Below are 16,573 nucleotides of genomic sequence, written 5' to 3' on the forward strand. Positions count from 1 at the left end.
AATTTTCCAAACTTTCAAGAAACAATGAGAACAATAATAGCTCCCTTTGTCCTGAGGCCTTCAAAACACGAAAAAAACTGTTTTTTTTTTTCCATTTAAAAAACAGTTTTTGTGAAATTTTATATATTTCTTTATAAGTCAAAATCTTTAGCTTTCATTTCGTTTAAGAAAATAAGAAATCGGTCCATCGGTTCAAAAGTCATAATTTCTTAAAAAATAAAAATTTTGCAAAGTTGCTATTTTTGTGGTCAGCCTATTTTGGAAACGGTCACCCTAATCAAAAAATTCAAAAACACGTGTATCCCTATCTCGGATAAGGAACTAAATAGCATTTTTTACGGAATTCGGTGACCCACTAGATCGGTTTTTAATGGAATGGCTGTATAACCTAATCCGAAGCCAAAATTCCTGAGAAAACTAAAACTTTGTTAAAGTAATAAGTGTAACTCTCAACTAATTTCTGAAGAAGTTTCTGGAAAGTAAAAGGAACCCCTCAGGAAATTATCCAATTCCTTCATCTCTAATTGCATATTAAGATGCATATAAGTGATCTGAGATTACGCTACTGTATTGACTTTTAAGTAGTAGTTGCAAGTGTTACTTCTCAAATAATGGAAATGAATGAAGGAGGGACGTTTCGCATAAAGTCGTTTCGCATAATTTTATGGGTGGACGTTTCGCATAATGGACGTTTGGCATAAAGATAATTATATGCCTTCTTTAAATGCTACCTGTCCTTATATGAAACTGCTTTATGCCAAACGTCCGTATGCGAAACGTCCTTATGCGAAACGTCTTTTTGCGAAATGGGTCACCCCCGAAATGAATGAAACAAAGGAATTCCTCAAGGAGTTCCCACGCGTATCAAGGAGCGAAATTGAGGATTAATTTTCGGTTGCACCCTACTAGAAATCTTCAGGAAAATTCCTTCGAGAATTAGTCATAGTGAAATTCATGGAATAAGTCATTTTTGAATGGGGTAGAAGAATTATCTTTAGCAATATCTGAACAAATAATTCACAGCTGAAAAAAATGGAAATGTCCCTGAAATAATCTCTAGAGTAATTTCAAATATTATTTTAAATATTAATGTTTAAAAGAATATTTGAAATAACTTTAAATAGGGTAATCAAAGTAATTTGGACAGACCGTTACGCGTATATAATTTGGCCATTTACGGCAAAATCAAATGCAGGTGGCCAAATTATATACGCGTAACACTCTGTCCAAAATACATAAAACACCCTATTCTTCTTCTTCTCGGTATAACTTCATCACTGGGACAGACCCTGGTTCCTAGCTTAGTGTTCAATGAGCATGTTAACGTAGTAAGCGTTGCATTTATTTTAGAGTTAATAAATCATTCGTTGCTAGAGACGGGGTTGGTGGTCTGATGGCTACCGCTTCTGCTTCATATGCAGAAGGTCATGGGTTCAATCCCAGGCCCGTCCCTTTCCTCGTACTTTGTAGTTGTATATCCCTCACTTGCTTCTATCTTCCATTCTAAATATATCACACTCAAACTATTCGTTCATAGCAAACGCTAGAACCAGAGACGGACAAGAAACCGTTTCCCTAACGCTTCCTACTTCCACGCGCACGCCTTTCTTACGCCTGATACATAGGCAGTCTGCTAACCACAAAAGCAAACCTCTCTGCCATGCCTTTCCCCCAATCCATACACTCCCGCATGAACTGACGTGGATGCAGTGGAATATACGGTCTACGTGGGAGTCAGTTCAATGCATCATCAATTCCTCCCCCTTCCCCTCATTGGTCTGCATTCTGACGTGGCAGGTGCCATTGTTGCCTAAAAATAGAAGATCACCAGCACTTATACACTGAGGATGCCTGTTAGTCCCAAGCAGTCATTCGGTTGGTTCCTTGTGTAAGTGCAGCTGATCTGGCGATACTGGAGTGCATCCACGGGCGGCCAATCAAGCTCAAGCTCAAAGCTCAAGCAATCATTCGTTGCTAGACTTTGAACGTATTCAGACGCCTTTACTCTCTATCAGGTTATCGGCCCAAGCTGTTAACAACTGTTATAACCTTGCGACCGGCCAAACAATCAGCCGAAAAGTGATTTTTTTGCAATTTCTCATCATAGTAGGCTGTTCTGTCACGAAACGGCCTACTTTCCTGCACTGGAGTATGCAGTGCGGGAATAGTCATTACGCAACTGAAACCAGTGCTGTATTGATTCATTACGCAACGCTTTTTCATTACGCTACTGTTTTGAGTTGCGTAATGAATCATAACATAACAATTTTTCAGAAATTGTAAAATAATGGTGAATGCATTCCGATATACTTACTGAAACCCTCAAGTGGTCTTCTACGAAATTGCTGTAAAATTGTTGTACGTAACTCTTTGCAGAACTCGATTTTTACAGTACTCGTCGTAATTATTAAATTTACGACTCGTGCTGTAAAAATCATCATTATGCAACTTGTTCCATAAACTACTATTTTTTTCGTCAGAAGTTCTTAAGCAATTCCGAAACGTGTACTGAAGTAGCCCCCGGGGGAAACCAAGAAGCAAATGCGTGTAATTTGCGGATTCCGTTCAGTAGCGCTTCCCATCAGTCCCTAGAGAAGCTGAAAGGTCGAGAGGACTACGCAGCATGGCCGTTCGGAATGCGGATGGTGATGATCAAGGAGGAAACTTGGTGACACTGGAACTAGAAGACTGTTCATCCGTTGAAGAGCACCTAGACGAAATTTTGACCACAAGCCAGAAGCCGCAGGAGATTGGATTCCCGCTTAACGACGAGTGAATGTCGTTGAACCTCATATTAGGGCTGCCAAAGAGATACGAGCCTATTGTCATGGGAATTGACGCCTCAGGTATCAAGTGGACGGCAGATTGGGTGAAATCAAAAATTCTCCAGGACGTGACCATCGAGTCCAGCACCAGGGCTGGCGGATCAAGCGGTGCGCTAGCAACACGTCCGAGACAAGCGAGCAAGGGCTTGTCAAGGGCGAGAAACTTGGACACTACGCTTCGGAATGTCCACAGAGATCGACGAACAAGTACGAGAAGAGTTCTCGGAAGAAGGCACTACTGGCGTGTAAGAAGCAAAATGGATCACTGGAAAAGTGGGTATTGGATAATGGAGCTGAAGACCGTTAGCACGAAGCCCGTGTCCGAAACCATCTTTGTGGCAGATGCATCCAAGATACCGGTTGTGGCCACTGGAAACGTTGAGATTGACGCTGATGTCGTTGGTGAGTGCTGTAGCCTAGATGTCTCTAACGTCTTATGAGTTTCAGTCCTTGCAGTAAATCTCCTTTCTGTTAGTCGCATTTGCAAGAAAGCTTACTGCGTAAGTTTACGAAGGAATCATGCGTGGTCAAGCAAGAGTCAACGGGAGAAGTCATCGCCATGGGCCGTGAAAAGGACGGCCTTTACCGGCTGAACCAGGTTGGTCAATCGAGCTCGTGCGTGACACTTCCAGCCTCTAATTTGAAAATTTGGCGTCGGGCGATTGGGACTTTTAAACGTGGACAGTGTGAAACGACTACCTGACATGGTGAGTGGTATGGACAAGAGATTTAGGGCAGAAGCGGCAATCAACACGTGGATGTCGACTCGAAAGTAGATGCCGACAGTGCAGAGAAAGCTAGTGAAAATCCGATGGCTGTTAGTGTGCTAGAAGAGCCACTGGATCCGCAGCAATGGCTTGCGTTTCCCTCACAATTTGCTCAGAATTCTACGATGAGACGCAGTGAGTGGTAGCGGAGATATCCAGGCAAGAATGCTGATTTGAAGGTAACATACAGTGTCCTGCTTCAGAAATTTGCAAATCCACTGAATCAACACAGTCAAGTACGACGTGAAGCAACAACGAAGCTGACAACAACGTTAGCCGTGAAATACCTCCACAAAATTCTACGGTCAAAAAAGATTCACATCCGCATCAAATGTACGATGTACAAAACGCTCATAAGGCCGGTAGTCCTCTACGGGCATGAAACGTGGACTACGCTCGAGGAAGACTTGCAAGCACTTGGAGTCTTCGAACGTCGGGTGCTTAGGACGATCTTTGGCGATGTGCAACTCTACGGCGAACCCAGTATCCAGCAGGTGGCCAAAGCTGGAAGGATACGATGGGCAGGGTATGTTGCAAGAATGCCGATCAGCAACCCTAGAAAGATGGTATTCGCTTCGAATCCGGTTGGCACAAGAAGGCATGGAGCGCAGCTAGATAGATGGGTGGATCAAGTGCGCATCGATTTGGCGAGCGTGGGGCAGAATCAAGGATGGGAATATGCGGCCACGAACCGAGTGTTGTGGCGTGAAATTGTTGGTCCAGGGTTATCTTTTAGACGTTAACTAAATAAATGAATACTTTGTTCAATCCATGGAAAATACCAGGAGAAATCTTTGGAGTAGTTTTTGTAAGAACTTTCTTTAAAATGCCTGCAAGAATCATGAATTGTACTTCAAAAAAGAGTACATATGGTAAATTTTCTAGGGGTATTTTTCTTTCAGAAGATTCTCAAGCATCTGGAGGAATATATGAATCAAAGAAATGTGCACAAGAAACCCGAAAATAATCCGTTGAAATCCCTATAAATGCTCTCGAAGAATTCTTCGACGATCTTTTCGCAGACTTTCTAAAGGGAAAATCACTGGAGGGTTTTTTTTTTCTTAAGATTTGATTGCGGACATCTAACTAGCTTGGGCAAAATCACCAGTGACTAGGGCCAGTCGTATGTTGAATTACACTTTGCCACTACACTGCCGTGAATCGCAAGTCAGTCCCATCTGCATTTTCGTCGAAATTGAGTTGAGTTCAGTTTTCAACATATCTTCTAAGGCTTTTTCGGCTGCACTAATGAGTTAAAATGATTTGTTCGGAAAAAAAACAGCAAGTCAAATTGTCCCATAATGAAAAGTAACCGCATATCAGTCTCACTACAGATTTCCACACAGTGTAACACAAACATGAAACTTGTTTTGATCATCTTTATATTTTTCTCGGAAGAATATCGTAGTGAAAAGCAAATTATGACAGTTTCATTAAGATTTGAATATGTTCCAATCCTCTGGAATTTTTTGAATATTCGTATGGAAAACGAGTTTGAAAACTTCACAGCTCATTTTCTCAATGCCTACTTTTTACAGATGGGACTGACTTGCGATTCACGGCAGTATAATAGAATGATAAAAACTTACGTCCTTCATTCAATTACATTTCATGCACAAATTTAGAATAACCAAATAAAAAGAAAACGGAAGATGTCAAAAATGATCATTTTGTGAGAAAATGATAAGCAATGCGTTCGACCTTGGAAATTCTTGCTACGCCCATGGTATTGACTAAGTTAGTAGGGTTTGAGAGCATGATTCGAGGAATCGTAATAAAAAAAAACCACACTCATGTTTATCGATTATGTGTGTTGCTTCTGAGAAGTGTTACACGCCCAATTGAATCATCGCTCAAGTCATTCCATGTCCAATCGACGAAGTTACGATCATGGGATAATAAATCATTATGCATTCGAATTTTCCGGTAAATTAACCGATTCTACATGGAATTCATTCCCAACTAGCCATGTTCCGCCAAAACAGGTTCCCCACACCGTGGAATTTCCCAATAAAAACTAACCACATCTGTTTTCTTCCCGTCCCATCCCCACCGATAGTGTTTCTACGGCCAGGAGTGCTGCTCGGGGGCCTGCTTCAGATCGTTCTGCGCCACCCAAATCCACCTGGGAATCCCCGAATCGGCACTGACTCGACCGTCCGCCGTGAATGGCCCGTTCGTGCAGGTCAACAGCTTGGACGAGTTGATAACTCGCTTCGGTGGAGGCAGTGATGCCAACCATGCCCGGGATTCCAGCGCCAGTGCTTCGTTGAAGCGGGCCAATATCGGGGCGAGGAGCGGCGTTGAGAAGCAGTGTGCCGTCGTTGGCGAAGGGGTGAGTATCTAGAAGAATATGGGGAAGGGAAACAGCAGAATCCCTTTCCTTATTCCTGAGACTGGCATGGGGATTTGAAGGGGAACTAGGTGTACAATGCTCCGTCGGGATACAAAAAACGCAAACGCAATATCATCTTGTTATTCTAGGCATTACGTCCTCAATAGGACAGAGCCTGCTTCTCAGATTAGTGTTCTTATGAGTACTTCCACAGTTATTAACTGAGAGCTTTCTTTGCCAATGTTGCCATTTTCACAATCGTATATCGTGTGGCAGGTACGATGATACTTTATGCCCAGGGAAGTTGAGGAAATTTCCATCACGAAAAGGTCCTCAACCGACCGGGAATCGAACCCAGACACCTTCAGCATGGCTTTGCTTTGTAGCCACGGACTTTAATCATTCGACTAAAGAAGACCACCGCAAGACATATGATATTTAAGTGAAATTCGATCATTCATATAAATCTTCAGGCGTCCAACTGTCATGCAAAAAAAAATCAATTACCACTAAAAAAAATCACGAACGTTTTTGGCAATTTATGGAGAAATTACATGAGGAAAAGTTCACCAAATAAACACCACATACCATAGATGCGATTCAAAGTATGCCGCATAAACTCAAACTCATTGTTTCTACCGCATTCTTTAGAATTTCAAAATCGTTTATTTTGGTTTCATATAATTTAAACTTAACTTCTGAGATATGGTTGCCTGAATCGATTTTTTTTGTTATTACAACCTTATTCATTCGAGTTCCCTGTAAACCCAATCAGAAAAAAGTTTTCGGCTAAATTCTCAGGTCGAATTCGGTATTTCCTTACAGGGTGCGTACTACCCCTTCTTCCCCTATTCCTGTTGGTTGGCATAACACTGAGACCACATAAGTATAAGGGTGCCAAAAGCGGAAAACGATCGTTTGCGTGCTCTGATTTGATTACGAGGGTTGGGAGTGTGTGGTCTGGTATGGAGTGATAAATTGCGTTGGGCTTTATTTTATGACTTTGTTCAACAAGAAGTGTTACGAATGTTTATTGCATGTTAAGTATATAGGGAACGCCAGAAGATTACAGAACTTCTTTTTTCTGGTGTTTCACAATAATTTCGCACAAGGTTAAGGCCAATACGTGAAAACCCATTGTTTGTGCTGATGCTGACCTGATGTAAAATAGAACAAATTTTTTCAGCATATTTGAAGTAAATAACCAAGTAATCAGGACACATAATCCAATCTTCTCACGTCAAATCATCATTTTCTTGTAGAAAACGTACCTTATTGTATTATCCTTTCTTTTCTCAATGTTTTTGGAATGATTGAACTAGAAAAAATGGAAGAAATTCCTCCTGAAGAAGCTTCCCTCAGGCAGCTAAAAAGCTTCCTTCAGAAAGTTGGAGCTTTCCCAAAAAAAAAATGAAAAACTTTTCTCGTGGAAGCTGGATAACTTCCTCCTTGAAACTGAATAAACTACTTCCTGGAAGATGGAAAAGCTTATACTGGAGGCAAGAACAGTTTTCTCCTGGAAGCAGGAGAATTTCCTATTGGGAATTGGAAAAGCTTTCTCCTGAAATTCGGAAAATCTTTCTCTTGAAAACTAAACAAGCTTCCTCATGGAAACTGAAAAATATTTCTCTTGGAAGTTGCAAAACGTTCCTGCAGGAAGCAGGAAAAGCTTCCTCCAGGAAGCTGGAAAAGCTTCCTCCAGGAAGCTGGAAAAGCTTCCTCCAGGAAGCTGGAAAAGCTTCCTCCAGGAAACTGGAAAAGCTTCCTCCATGAAGCTGGAAAAGCTTTCTCCAAGAAGCTGGAAAAGCTTCCTCAGGGAAGCTGGAAAAGCTTCCTCATTGAAGCTGGAAAAGCTTCCACCATGAAGCTGGAAATGCTTCCTCCAAGTATCTGGAAAAGCTTGCTCCAGGAAGCTAGAAAAGCTTGCTCCAGGAAGCTGGAAAAGTTTCCTCCAGGAAGCTGGAAAAGCTTCCTCCAGAAAGCTGGAAAAGCTTCATCCTGGAAGCTGGAAAAGCTTACTTCTGGAAGCTGGAAAAGCTTCCTCCGGGGAGCTGGAAATTTTACTTCTGGTAGCTGGAAACGCTTCCTCCAGGAAGCTGGAAAAGCTAACTACAGGAAGCTGGAAAAGCTTTCTTCAGGAAGCTGGAAAAGCTTCCTCCCTGAAGCAGGAAAATCTTCCTCCTGAAAGCTGGAAAAGCTTCCTCCTGAAAGCTGGAAAAGCTTCCTCCTGGAAGCTGGAAAAGCTTCCTCCGGAGAGCTGGAAATCTTACTTCTGGTAGCTGGAAACGCTTCCTCCAGGAAGCTGGAAAAGCTTTCTCCAAGAAGCTGGAAAAGCTTCCTCCAGGAAGCTGGAAAAGCTTCCTCATTGAAGCTGGAAAAGCTTCCACCATGAAGCTGGAAATGCTTCCTCCAAGTATCTGGAAAAGCTTGCTCCAGGAAGCTAGAAAAGCTTGCTCCAGGAAGCTGGAAAAGTTTCCTCCAGGAAACTGGAAAAGCTTCCTCCATGAAGCTGGAAAAGCTAACTACAGGAAGCTGGAAAAGCTTTCTTCAGGAAGCTGGAATAGCTTCCTCCCTGAAGCAGGAAAATCTTCCTCCTGGAAGCTGGAAAAGCTTCCTCCTGAAAGCTGGAAAAGCTTCATCCTGGAAGCTGGAAAAGCTTACTCCTGAAAGCTGGAAAAGCTTCCTCCGGAGAGCTGGAAATCTTACTTCTGGTAGCTGGAAACGCTTCCTCCAGGAAGCTGGAAAAGCTAACTACAGGAAGCTGAAAAATCTTTCTTCAGGAAGCTGGAAAAGCTTCCTCCCTGAAGCAGGAAAATCTTCCTCCTGAAAGCTGGAAAAGCTTCCTCCTGAAAGCTGGAAAAGCTTCCTCCTGGAAGCTGGAAAAGCTTCCTCCAGGAAGCTGGAAAAGCTTCCTCCAGGAAACTGGAAAAGCTTCCTCCATGAAGCTGGAAAAGCTAACTACAGGAAGCTGGAAAAGCTTTCTTCAGGAAGCTGGAATAGCTTCCTCCCTGAAGCAGGAAAATCTTCCTCCTGGAAGCTGGAAAAGCTTCCTCCTGAAAGCTGGAAAAGCTTCCTCCAGGAAGTTGGAAAAGCTTCCTCCAGGAAGCTGGAAAAGCTTCCTCCCTGAAGCAGGAAAATCTTCCTTCTGCAAGCTGGAAAAGCTTCCTCATTGAAGCTGGAAAAGCTTCCACCATGAAGCTGGAAATGCTTCCTCCAAGTATCTGGAAAAGCTTGCTCCAGGAAGCTAGAAAAGCTTGCTTCAGGAAGCTGGAAAAGTTTCCTCCAGGAAGCTGGAAAAGCTTCCTCCAGAAAGCTGGAAAAGCTTCATCCTGGAAGCTGGAAAAGCTTACTCCTGAAAGCTGGAAAAGCTTCCTCCGGAGAGCTGGAAATCTTACTTCTGGTAGCTGGAAACGCTTCCTCCAGGAAGCTGGAAAAGCTAACTACAGGAAGCTGAAAAATCTTTCTTCAGGAATCTTCCTCCTGAAAGCTGGAAAAGCTTCCTCCTGAAAGCTGGAAAAGCTTCCTCCTGGAAGCTGGAAAAGCTTCCTCCGGAGAGCTGGAAATCTTACTTCTGGTAGCTGGAAACGCTTCCTCCAGGAAGCTGGAAAAGCTTTCTCCAAGAAGCTGGAAAAGCTTCCTCCAGGAAGCTGGAAAAGCTTCCTCATTGAAGCTGGAAAAGCTTCCACCATGAAGCTGGAAATGCTTCCTCCAAGTATCTGGAAAAGCTTGCTCCAGGAAGCTAGAAAAGCTTGCTCCAGGAAGCTGGAAAAGTTTCCTCCAGGAAGCTGGAAAAGCTTCCTCCAGAAAGCTGGAAAAGCTTCATCCTGGAAGCTGGAAAAGCTTACTCCTGAAAGCTGGAAAAGCTTCCTCCGGAGAGCTGGAAATCTTACTTCTGGTAGCTGGAAACGCTTCCTCCAGGAAGCTGGAAAAGCTAACTACAGGAAGCTGAAAAATCTTTCTTCAGGAAGCTGGAAAAGCTTCCTCCCTGAAGCAGGAAAATCTTCCTCCTGAAAGCTGGAAAAGCTTCCTCCTGAAAGCTGGAAAAGCTTCCTCCTGGAAGCTGGAAAAGCTTCCTCCGGAGAGCTGGAAATCTTACTTCTGGTAGCTGGAAACGCTTCCTCCAGGAAGCTGGAAAAGCTAACTACAGGAAGCTGAAAAATCTTTCTTCAGGAAGCTGGAAAAGCTTCCTCCCTGAAGCAGGAAAATCTTCCTCCTGAAAGCTGGAAAAGCTTCCTCCTGAAAGCTGGAAAAGCTTCCTCCTGGAAGCTGGAAAAGCTTCCTCCGGAGAGCTGGAAATCTTACTTCTGGTAGCTGGAAACGCTTCCTCCAGGAAGCTGGAAAAGCTAACTACAGGAAGCTGAAAAATCTTTCTTCAGGAAGCTGGAAAAGCTTCCTCCCTGAAGCAGGAAAATCTTCCTCCTGAAAGCTGGAAAAGCTTCCTCCTGAAAGCTGGAAAAGCTTCCTCCTGGAAGCTGGAAAAGCTTCCTCCAGGAAGCTGGAAAAGCTTCCTCCAGGAAACTGGAAAAGCTTCCTCCATGAAGCTGGAAAAGCTAACTACAGGAAGCTGGAAAAGCTTTCTTCAGGAAGCTGGAATAGCTTCCTCCCTGAAGCAGGAAAATCTTCCTCCTGGAAGCTGGAAAAGCTTCCTCCTGAAAGCTGGAAAAGCTTCCTCCAGGAAGTTGGAAAAGCTTCCTCCAGGAAGCTGGAAAAGCTTCCTCCCTGAAGCAGGAAAATCTTCCTTCTGCAAGCTGGAAAAGCTTCCTCATTGAAGCTGGAAAAGCTTCCACCATGAAGCTGGAAATGCTTCCTCCAAGTATCTGGAAAAGCTTGCTCCAGGAAGCTAGAAAAGCTTGCTTCAGGAAGCTGGAAAAGTTTCCTCCAGGAAGCTGGAAAAGCTTCCTCCAGAAAGCTGGAAAAGCTTCATCCTGGAAGCTGGAAAAGCTTACTCCTGAAAGCTGGAAAAGCTTCCTCCGGAGAGCTGGAAATCTTACTTCTGGTAGCTGGAAACGCTTCCTCCAGGAAGCTGAAAAATCTTTCTTCAGGAAGCTGGAAAAGCTTCCTCCCTGAAGCAGGAAAATCTTCCTCCTGAAAGCTGGAAAAGCTTCCTCCTGAAAGCTGGAAAAGCTTCCTCCTGGAAGCTGGAAAAGCTTCCTCCGGAGAGCTGGAAATCTTACTTCTGGTAGCTGGAAACGCTTCCTCCAGGAAGCTGGAAAAGCTTTCTCCAAGAAGCTGGAAAAGCTTCCTCCAGGAAGCTGGAAAAGCTTCCTCATTGAAGCTGGAAAAGCTTCCACCATGAAGCTGGAAATGCTTCCTCCAAGTATCTGGAAAAGCTTGCTCCAGGAAGCTAGAAAAGCTTGCTCCAGGAAGCTGGAAAAGTTTCCTCCAGGAAGCTGGAAAAGCTTCCTCCAGAAAGCTGGAAAAGCTTCATCCTGGAAGCTGGAAAAGCTTACTCCTGAAAGCTGGAAAAGCTTCCTCCGGAGAGCTGGAAATCTTACTTCTGGTAGCTGGAAACGCTTCCTCCAGGAAGCTGGAAAAGCTAACTACAGGAAGCTGAAAAATCTTTCTTCAGGAAGCTGGAAAAGCTTCCTCCCTGAAGCAGGAAAATCTTCCTCCTGAAAGCTGGAAAAGCTTCCTCCTGAAAGCTGGAAAAGCTTCCTCCTGGAAGCTGGAAAAGCTTCCTCCGGAGAGCTGGAAATCTTACTTCTGGTAGCTGGAAACGCTTCCTCCAGGAAGCTGGAAAAGCTAACTACAGGAAGCTGGAAAAGCTTTCTTCAGGAAGCTGGAATAGCTTCCTCCCTGAAGCAGGAAAATCTTCCTCCTGGAAGCTGGAAAAGCTTCCTCCTGAAAGCTGGAAAAGCTTCCTCCAGGAAGTTGGAAAAGCTTCCTCCAGGAAGCTGGAAAAGCTTCCTCCCTGAAGCAGGAAAATCTTCCTTCTGCAAGCTGGAAAAGCTTCCTCCTGGAAGCTGGAAGAGCTTTCTTCGAGAACCTGGAAAAGCTTCCTCCAAAAAAGCTAGTATAACTTTTTCCAGTTAGCTTGGAAAGCTTCCTCCTGGAAGCTGGAAAAGCTCCCTCCAGAAAGCTGGAAAAGCTTCCTCTTGGAAGCTGGAAAAGCTTATTTCTGGAAGCTGGAAAAGCTTCCTGCTGAAAGCTGCAAAGCTTCCCCAGACAACCAAATTGTACGTATAACGAAATCACCTGGAGGTTTTGTATGTTTTGTATTTCACTTATAAGATGTCGCGAAAAGGCCTTCTACGTACAAAAGTGGAGGCGATATGCGTGCATATATTATGTGATGAATATTAACACGCAATGCGAGTGTATAAACATTCTACCGAACTAACCTGTGAGCTTATGCGACTTAACTTATGATAACAAATGATGATTTGACAGCTGCTACGGATTGATTCGACTTGTGTGTTTTATGCGAGGAAACTCATCAATCCGACGAGTTTATCCACGGTGTTTGGCGGGTTCGATGTAATTAGTATGAATAAACGAGTTGTAACGTGAACTTTCATGCGATTTATGGTTTTCTGGGTCCTCCTGGAAGCTGGAAAAGCTTCCTTCAGAAAGCTGAAAAAGCTTCCTTCAGGAAGCGGAAAAAGCTTCCTCCAAAAAAAAGCTGGTGAAGCTTCTTCCAGTTAGCTGAAGAAGCTTCTTCCAAGAAGCCGAAGAAGCTTCTTCCAAGAAGCCGGAAAAGCTTCCTCCTGGAACCTGGAAAAGCTTCCTCCTGGAAGCTGGAAAAGCTTCCTCCTGGAAGCTGGAAAAGCTTCCTTCTGGAAGCTGGAAAAGCTTCCTTCAGGAAGCTGGATAAGCTTCTTCCAGGAAGCTGGAAAAGCTTCCTCCAGGATGCTGGAAAAGCTTTCTCCGAGAAGCTGGAAAGCTTTCTTCGGGAACCTGGAAAAGCTTCCTCCAAAAAAGCTGGAAAAGCTTCCTCTTGGAGGCTGGAAAAGCTTCCTCCTGGAAGCTGGAAAAGCTTCCTGCTGAAAGCTGCAAAGCTTCCTCCTGGAAGCTGGAAAAGCTTCCTTCAGAAAGCTGTAAAAGCTTCCTCCAGGAAGCTGGATAAGCTTCCTCCAGGAAACTGAAAAAGCTTACTCCAGAAAGCTGAAAAAGCTTTCTCCAGCAAGTTGGAAAAGCTTCCTTCAGGAAGCTGGTTAAGCTTCTTCCAGAGAACTGGAAAAGCTTCTTCCTGGAAGCTAGAAAAGTTACTCCAGGAAGCAGGAAAAGCTTCCTCTAGAAAACTGGAAAAACTTCTTCATGGCTGCTGCAAAAGCTTCTTCCCGGATGTTGCAAAAGCTTCCTCATGAAAGTTGCAAAAGCTACCTCCTAGAAGCTGCAAAATCTTCCTCCTTAAAGCTGCAAAAGCTTCCTCCAGGAAGCTGGAAAAGCTTCCTCTAGGAAGCTGGAGAAGCTTCCTCCAGGAAGCTGGAAAAGAATGTTAGAAAAGCTTCCTGTAGGAATCTGAAAATGATTCCCCCTGGAAGCTGGAAAAGCTTCCTCCTGGAGGCTGGAAAAGCTTCCTCCTGGAAGCTGGAAAGCTTCTTCCTGGAAGCTTCCTCCGGGAAACTGGAAAAGCTTCCTCCCGAATGTTGGAAAAACTTTCTGCAGGAATCTGAAAATGATTCCCCCTGAAAGCTGGAAAAGCTTCCTCCCGAATGTTGGAAAAGCTTCTTTCTGGAAAATGGAAAAGCTTCCTGCAGGAATCTTAAAATGATTCTCCTGGAAGCTGAAAAAGCTTCCTACTGGATGCTGGAAAAGCTTCCTCCTGGAGGCTGGAAAAGCTTCCTCCTGGAAAAGCTTCCTCCCGAATGTTGGAAAAGCTTCCTCCCTAATGTTGGAAAAGCTTTCTGTAGGAATCTGAAAATGATTCCCCCTGGAAGCTGGAAAAGCTGGAAAAGCTTCCTCCTGGAAGCAGGAAATGCGTCCTTCCGAATGTTGGAAAAGCTTCTTCCTGGAAGTTGGAAAGGCTTCCTCCTGGAGGCTGGAAATGTTTCCTGCAGGAATCTGAAAATGATTCTCACTGGAAGCTGGAAAAGCTTCCTTTCGAATGTTGGAAAAGCTTCTTCCTTGAAGTTGGAAAAGCTTCCTGCAAGAATCTGGAAATGATTCCCCTGGAAAAGCTTCCTCCTAGAAGCTGGAAAAGCTTTCTCCTGGAAGCTGGAAAAGCTTTCTCCTGGAAGCTGGAAAAGCTTCCTCCTGGAGGCTGGAAAAAATTCCTGCAGGAATCTGAAAATAATTCCTTCTGGAGAAGCTTTCTCCTGGAAGCTGGAAATGCTTCCTCCTGGAAACTGGAAAAGCTTCCTCCCGAATGTTGGAAAAGCTTCTTCCTTGAAGTTGGAAAAGCTTTCTCCTGAAAGCTGGAAAAGCTTCCTCCTGGAAGCTGGAAAAGCTTTCTCCTGGAGGCTGGAAATGTTTCCTGCAGGAATCTGAAAATGATTCCCACTGGAAGCTGGAAAAGCTTCTTTCTCGAAGCTCTCTCCGGTAAACTGGAAAAGCTTCCTTCGGGAAGCTGGGAAAGCTACCTCCAGGAAGCTGGAAAAGCTTCCTCCGAAAAGCTGGAAAAGCTTCCTTCTCGAAGCTCTCTCCGGTAAGCTGCAAAAGCTTCCTTCAGGAAGCTGGAAACGCTTCCTCCAGGCAGCTGAAAAATCTTTTTCCAATAAGCTGGAAAAGCTTTCTCAAGGAAGCTGAAAAAACTTTTTACAGGAAGCTGGAAAAGCTTCCTTCGGGAAGCTGGGAAAGCTACCTCCAGGAAGCTGGAAGAGCTTCCTCCGAAAAGCTGGAAAAACTTCCTCCGGGAAGCTGGAAATGCTTCGTCTGGGAAGCTGGAAAAGTTTTCTCCAGACAGCTGAAAAGGTTTCTTCAATAAGCTGGAAAAGCTTCCTCTGGTTAATTGGAAAAGTTTTCTCCAGGAAGCTGGAAAAGCTTTGTACGGAAAGCTGGAAATGCTTCCATAAGGAAGTTGTTAAAGCTGCTCATAGCAGTAGTGAAGACATCTCGTAGAAGATGAAAAAGCTTTTTCTAGATGCTGGTTAAATTGAAAATGCTTTTCACAGAAGCTGGGAAAGCTTTTTTTGTTTAAAAATTAGTCTGAGTGTTACTTCAATTAAGATCTTTAATTAATCGTTAACCTTAATTTCAACGTACCAGATTGCGAAAAACTTCATAAAAACGTATCTTTATATAGAAACGTAATATCATCTCTCCCCAATCAACTGCCACAAGAATTCAAATCATAGAACTTCCTCGGAGTGAGTTGACAAGGTCCCACAAGGTTCAAACGAGGGCATTCCTACTCATATCTCAATGTAATTTACAATCAAAAATGACATCCAGCAATATAAATGAATATTTGATTAACTCTCCACGTTTGCTGCCATAGCACGTTCCAACCGAGGCAAACATTTATCGACCTGTCGCCGTACATCATCGCGAATCTTAATCCTCCTGCTTCTCCAGCCCAGTGCCTATCAGCCATCTACTCAACCAACGACTTCGACTATACAGAAAGACGACACCGCAGCCATCCTCATTCTTCATTCCAACCAGACTCCCACCCCGCTTCCTTGATTGTAGAAAATCGCAGCGGTTCAAGTACCGACCGACATCCCTCCCCTCATTCTCATGTATCCCCCTCCTTCTTTCATCTTTCCATGCCTATGCATCGCTAACGTTATCCGTTTTCTTTCCTCCCTGAACAGTGCTCCCGACAGGAAGATTGCTGCTCCATGAGATGTCATTCGTACAGGCGCAAGTGTGTCACGTAGAGAGAGGAGTTCGAACGCACCAACAAGCCTCACACAATAGAGAGAGAGAGGTGCTCGTGCGGATGAGGAGCTGATCAGTGGATGCTGGGAGCAGAAAAAAAACTCCCACGAAAAGACATTGTAATGTTTTATTTTATCGATGGAGGAATGTGGTAAAAACGGCGGATTAGACACAGAAGCACCCAAAGAAAAAAGTTAATGCAGTTCGGCACCCGGGGTGCGTACAATTGCGTTTAAGGTAAAGGTAGAACGAAGCCAGAATCCGGACTTTGAAGAGCACAAATCAAGAGAATTCTAGATTATGGCTTCTTATCTTCTTCACCTTTAGCGCAAATTGTAAGTGCCCCGGCCCAAATCCGAATTGCATCCAAATCTGACAGCCTCCGGTTGGGTGCTCCGGACCGGGATATTTTGAGCCAATCGATGCAATCGGCATCATTCGGATTGTTAATAATTTTTCATGGAACAGCCGCCATCTGCCACCTTCCTTCCTCCAGTTTGCTTTTATTTTATATTTTATTCCCTTCAATCAACATTTTTTATTAAACATATATTTTGCTGTGATGAAACACGATCCTAGAGCAGAAGAGTGGATGTGTTTGGAGAGTATGAGTGAGTGAGCAAGAGCGAGCGAGACGGCGAGAATGTGATTTAGTGGAAATAAATCATAAATGAAACAGAGCTCTGCGTTTGTTATGGGCGGTTGATTAGAGGGATTCAACGGTTTTGAAGAAGCAACTCCGGATGACGAATGCCGATGGGGAGATGGACGACGGATGCTCAGGCGGGATCAAAGATAGAGAGACTCCTGATTAGTGGCTCAAAAGTGCACAGTGGCTGGCGTCCATACAACATACGGACATAATCTCAAAAATTGTCCAA

General features: G+C 44.0%; 1 protein-coding gene across 2 annotated transcripts in view; it reads left to right on the top strand.

Moving 5' to 3' along the window:
- The window catches only part of LOC5569692, a 34,014-nt gene extending 17,642 nt beyond the window's left edge, over positions 1 to 16,372 (top strand). For both annotated transcript variants that reach the window (XM_021838121.1, XM_011494644.2), the window contains 2 exons: positions 5,652 to 5,927; positions 15,626 to 16,372. In XM_021838121.1, coding sequence (XP_021693813.1) covers positions 5,652 to 5,927; positions 15,626 to 15,691 — 342 coding nt within the window. In that variant the 3' untranslated portion in view covers positions 15,692 to 16,372. The remainder of the gene's footprint in view (positions 1 to 5,651; positions 5,928 to 15,625) is intronic.
- Positions 16,373 to 16,573: the final 201 nt, after the last annotated feature.

This window comes from Aedes aegypti, chromosome 1, assembly GCF_002204515.2.
Source record: "Aedes aegypti strain LVP_AGWG chromosome 1, AaegL5.0 Primary Assembly, whole genome shotgun sequence".
Classification (NCBI taxonomy): domain Eukaryota; kingdom Metazoa; phylum Arthropoda; class Insecta; order Diptera; family Culicidae; genus Aedes; species Aedes aegypti.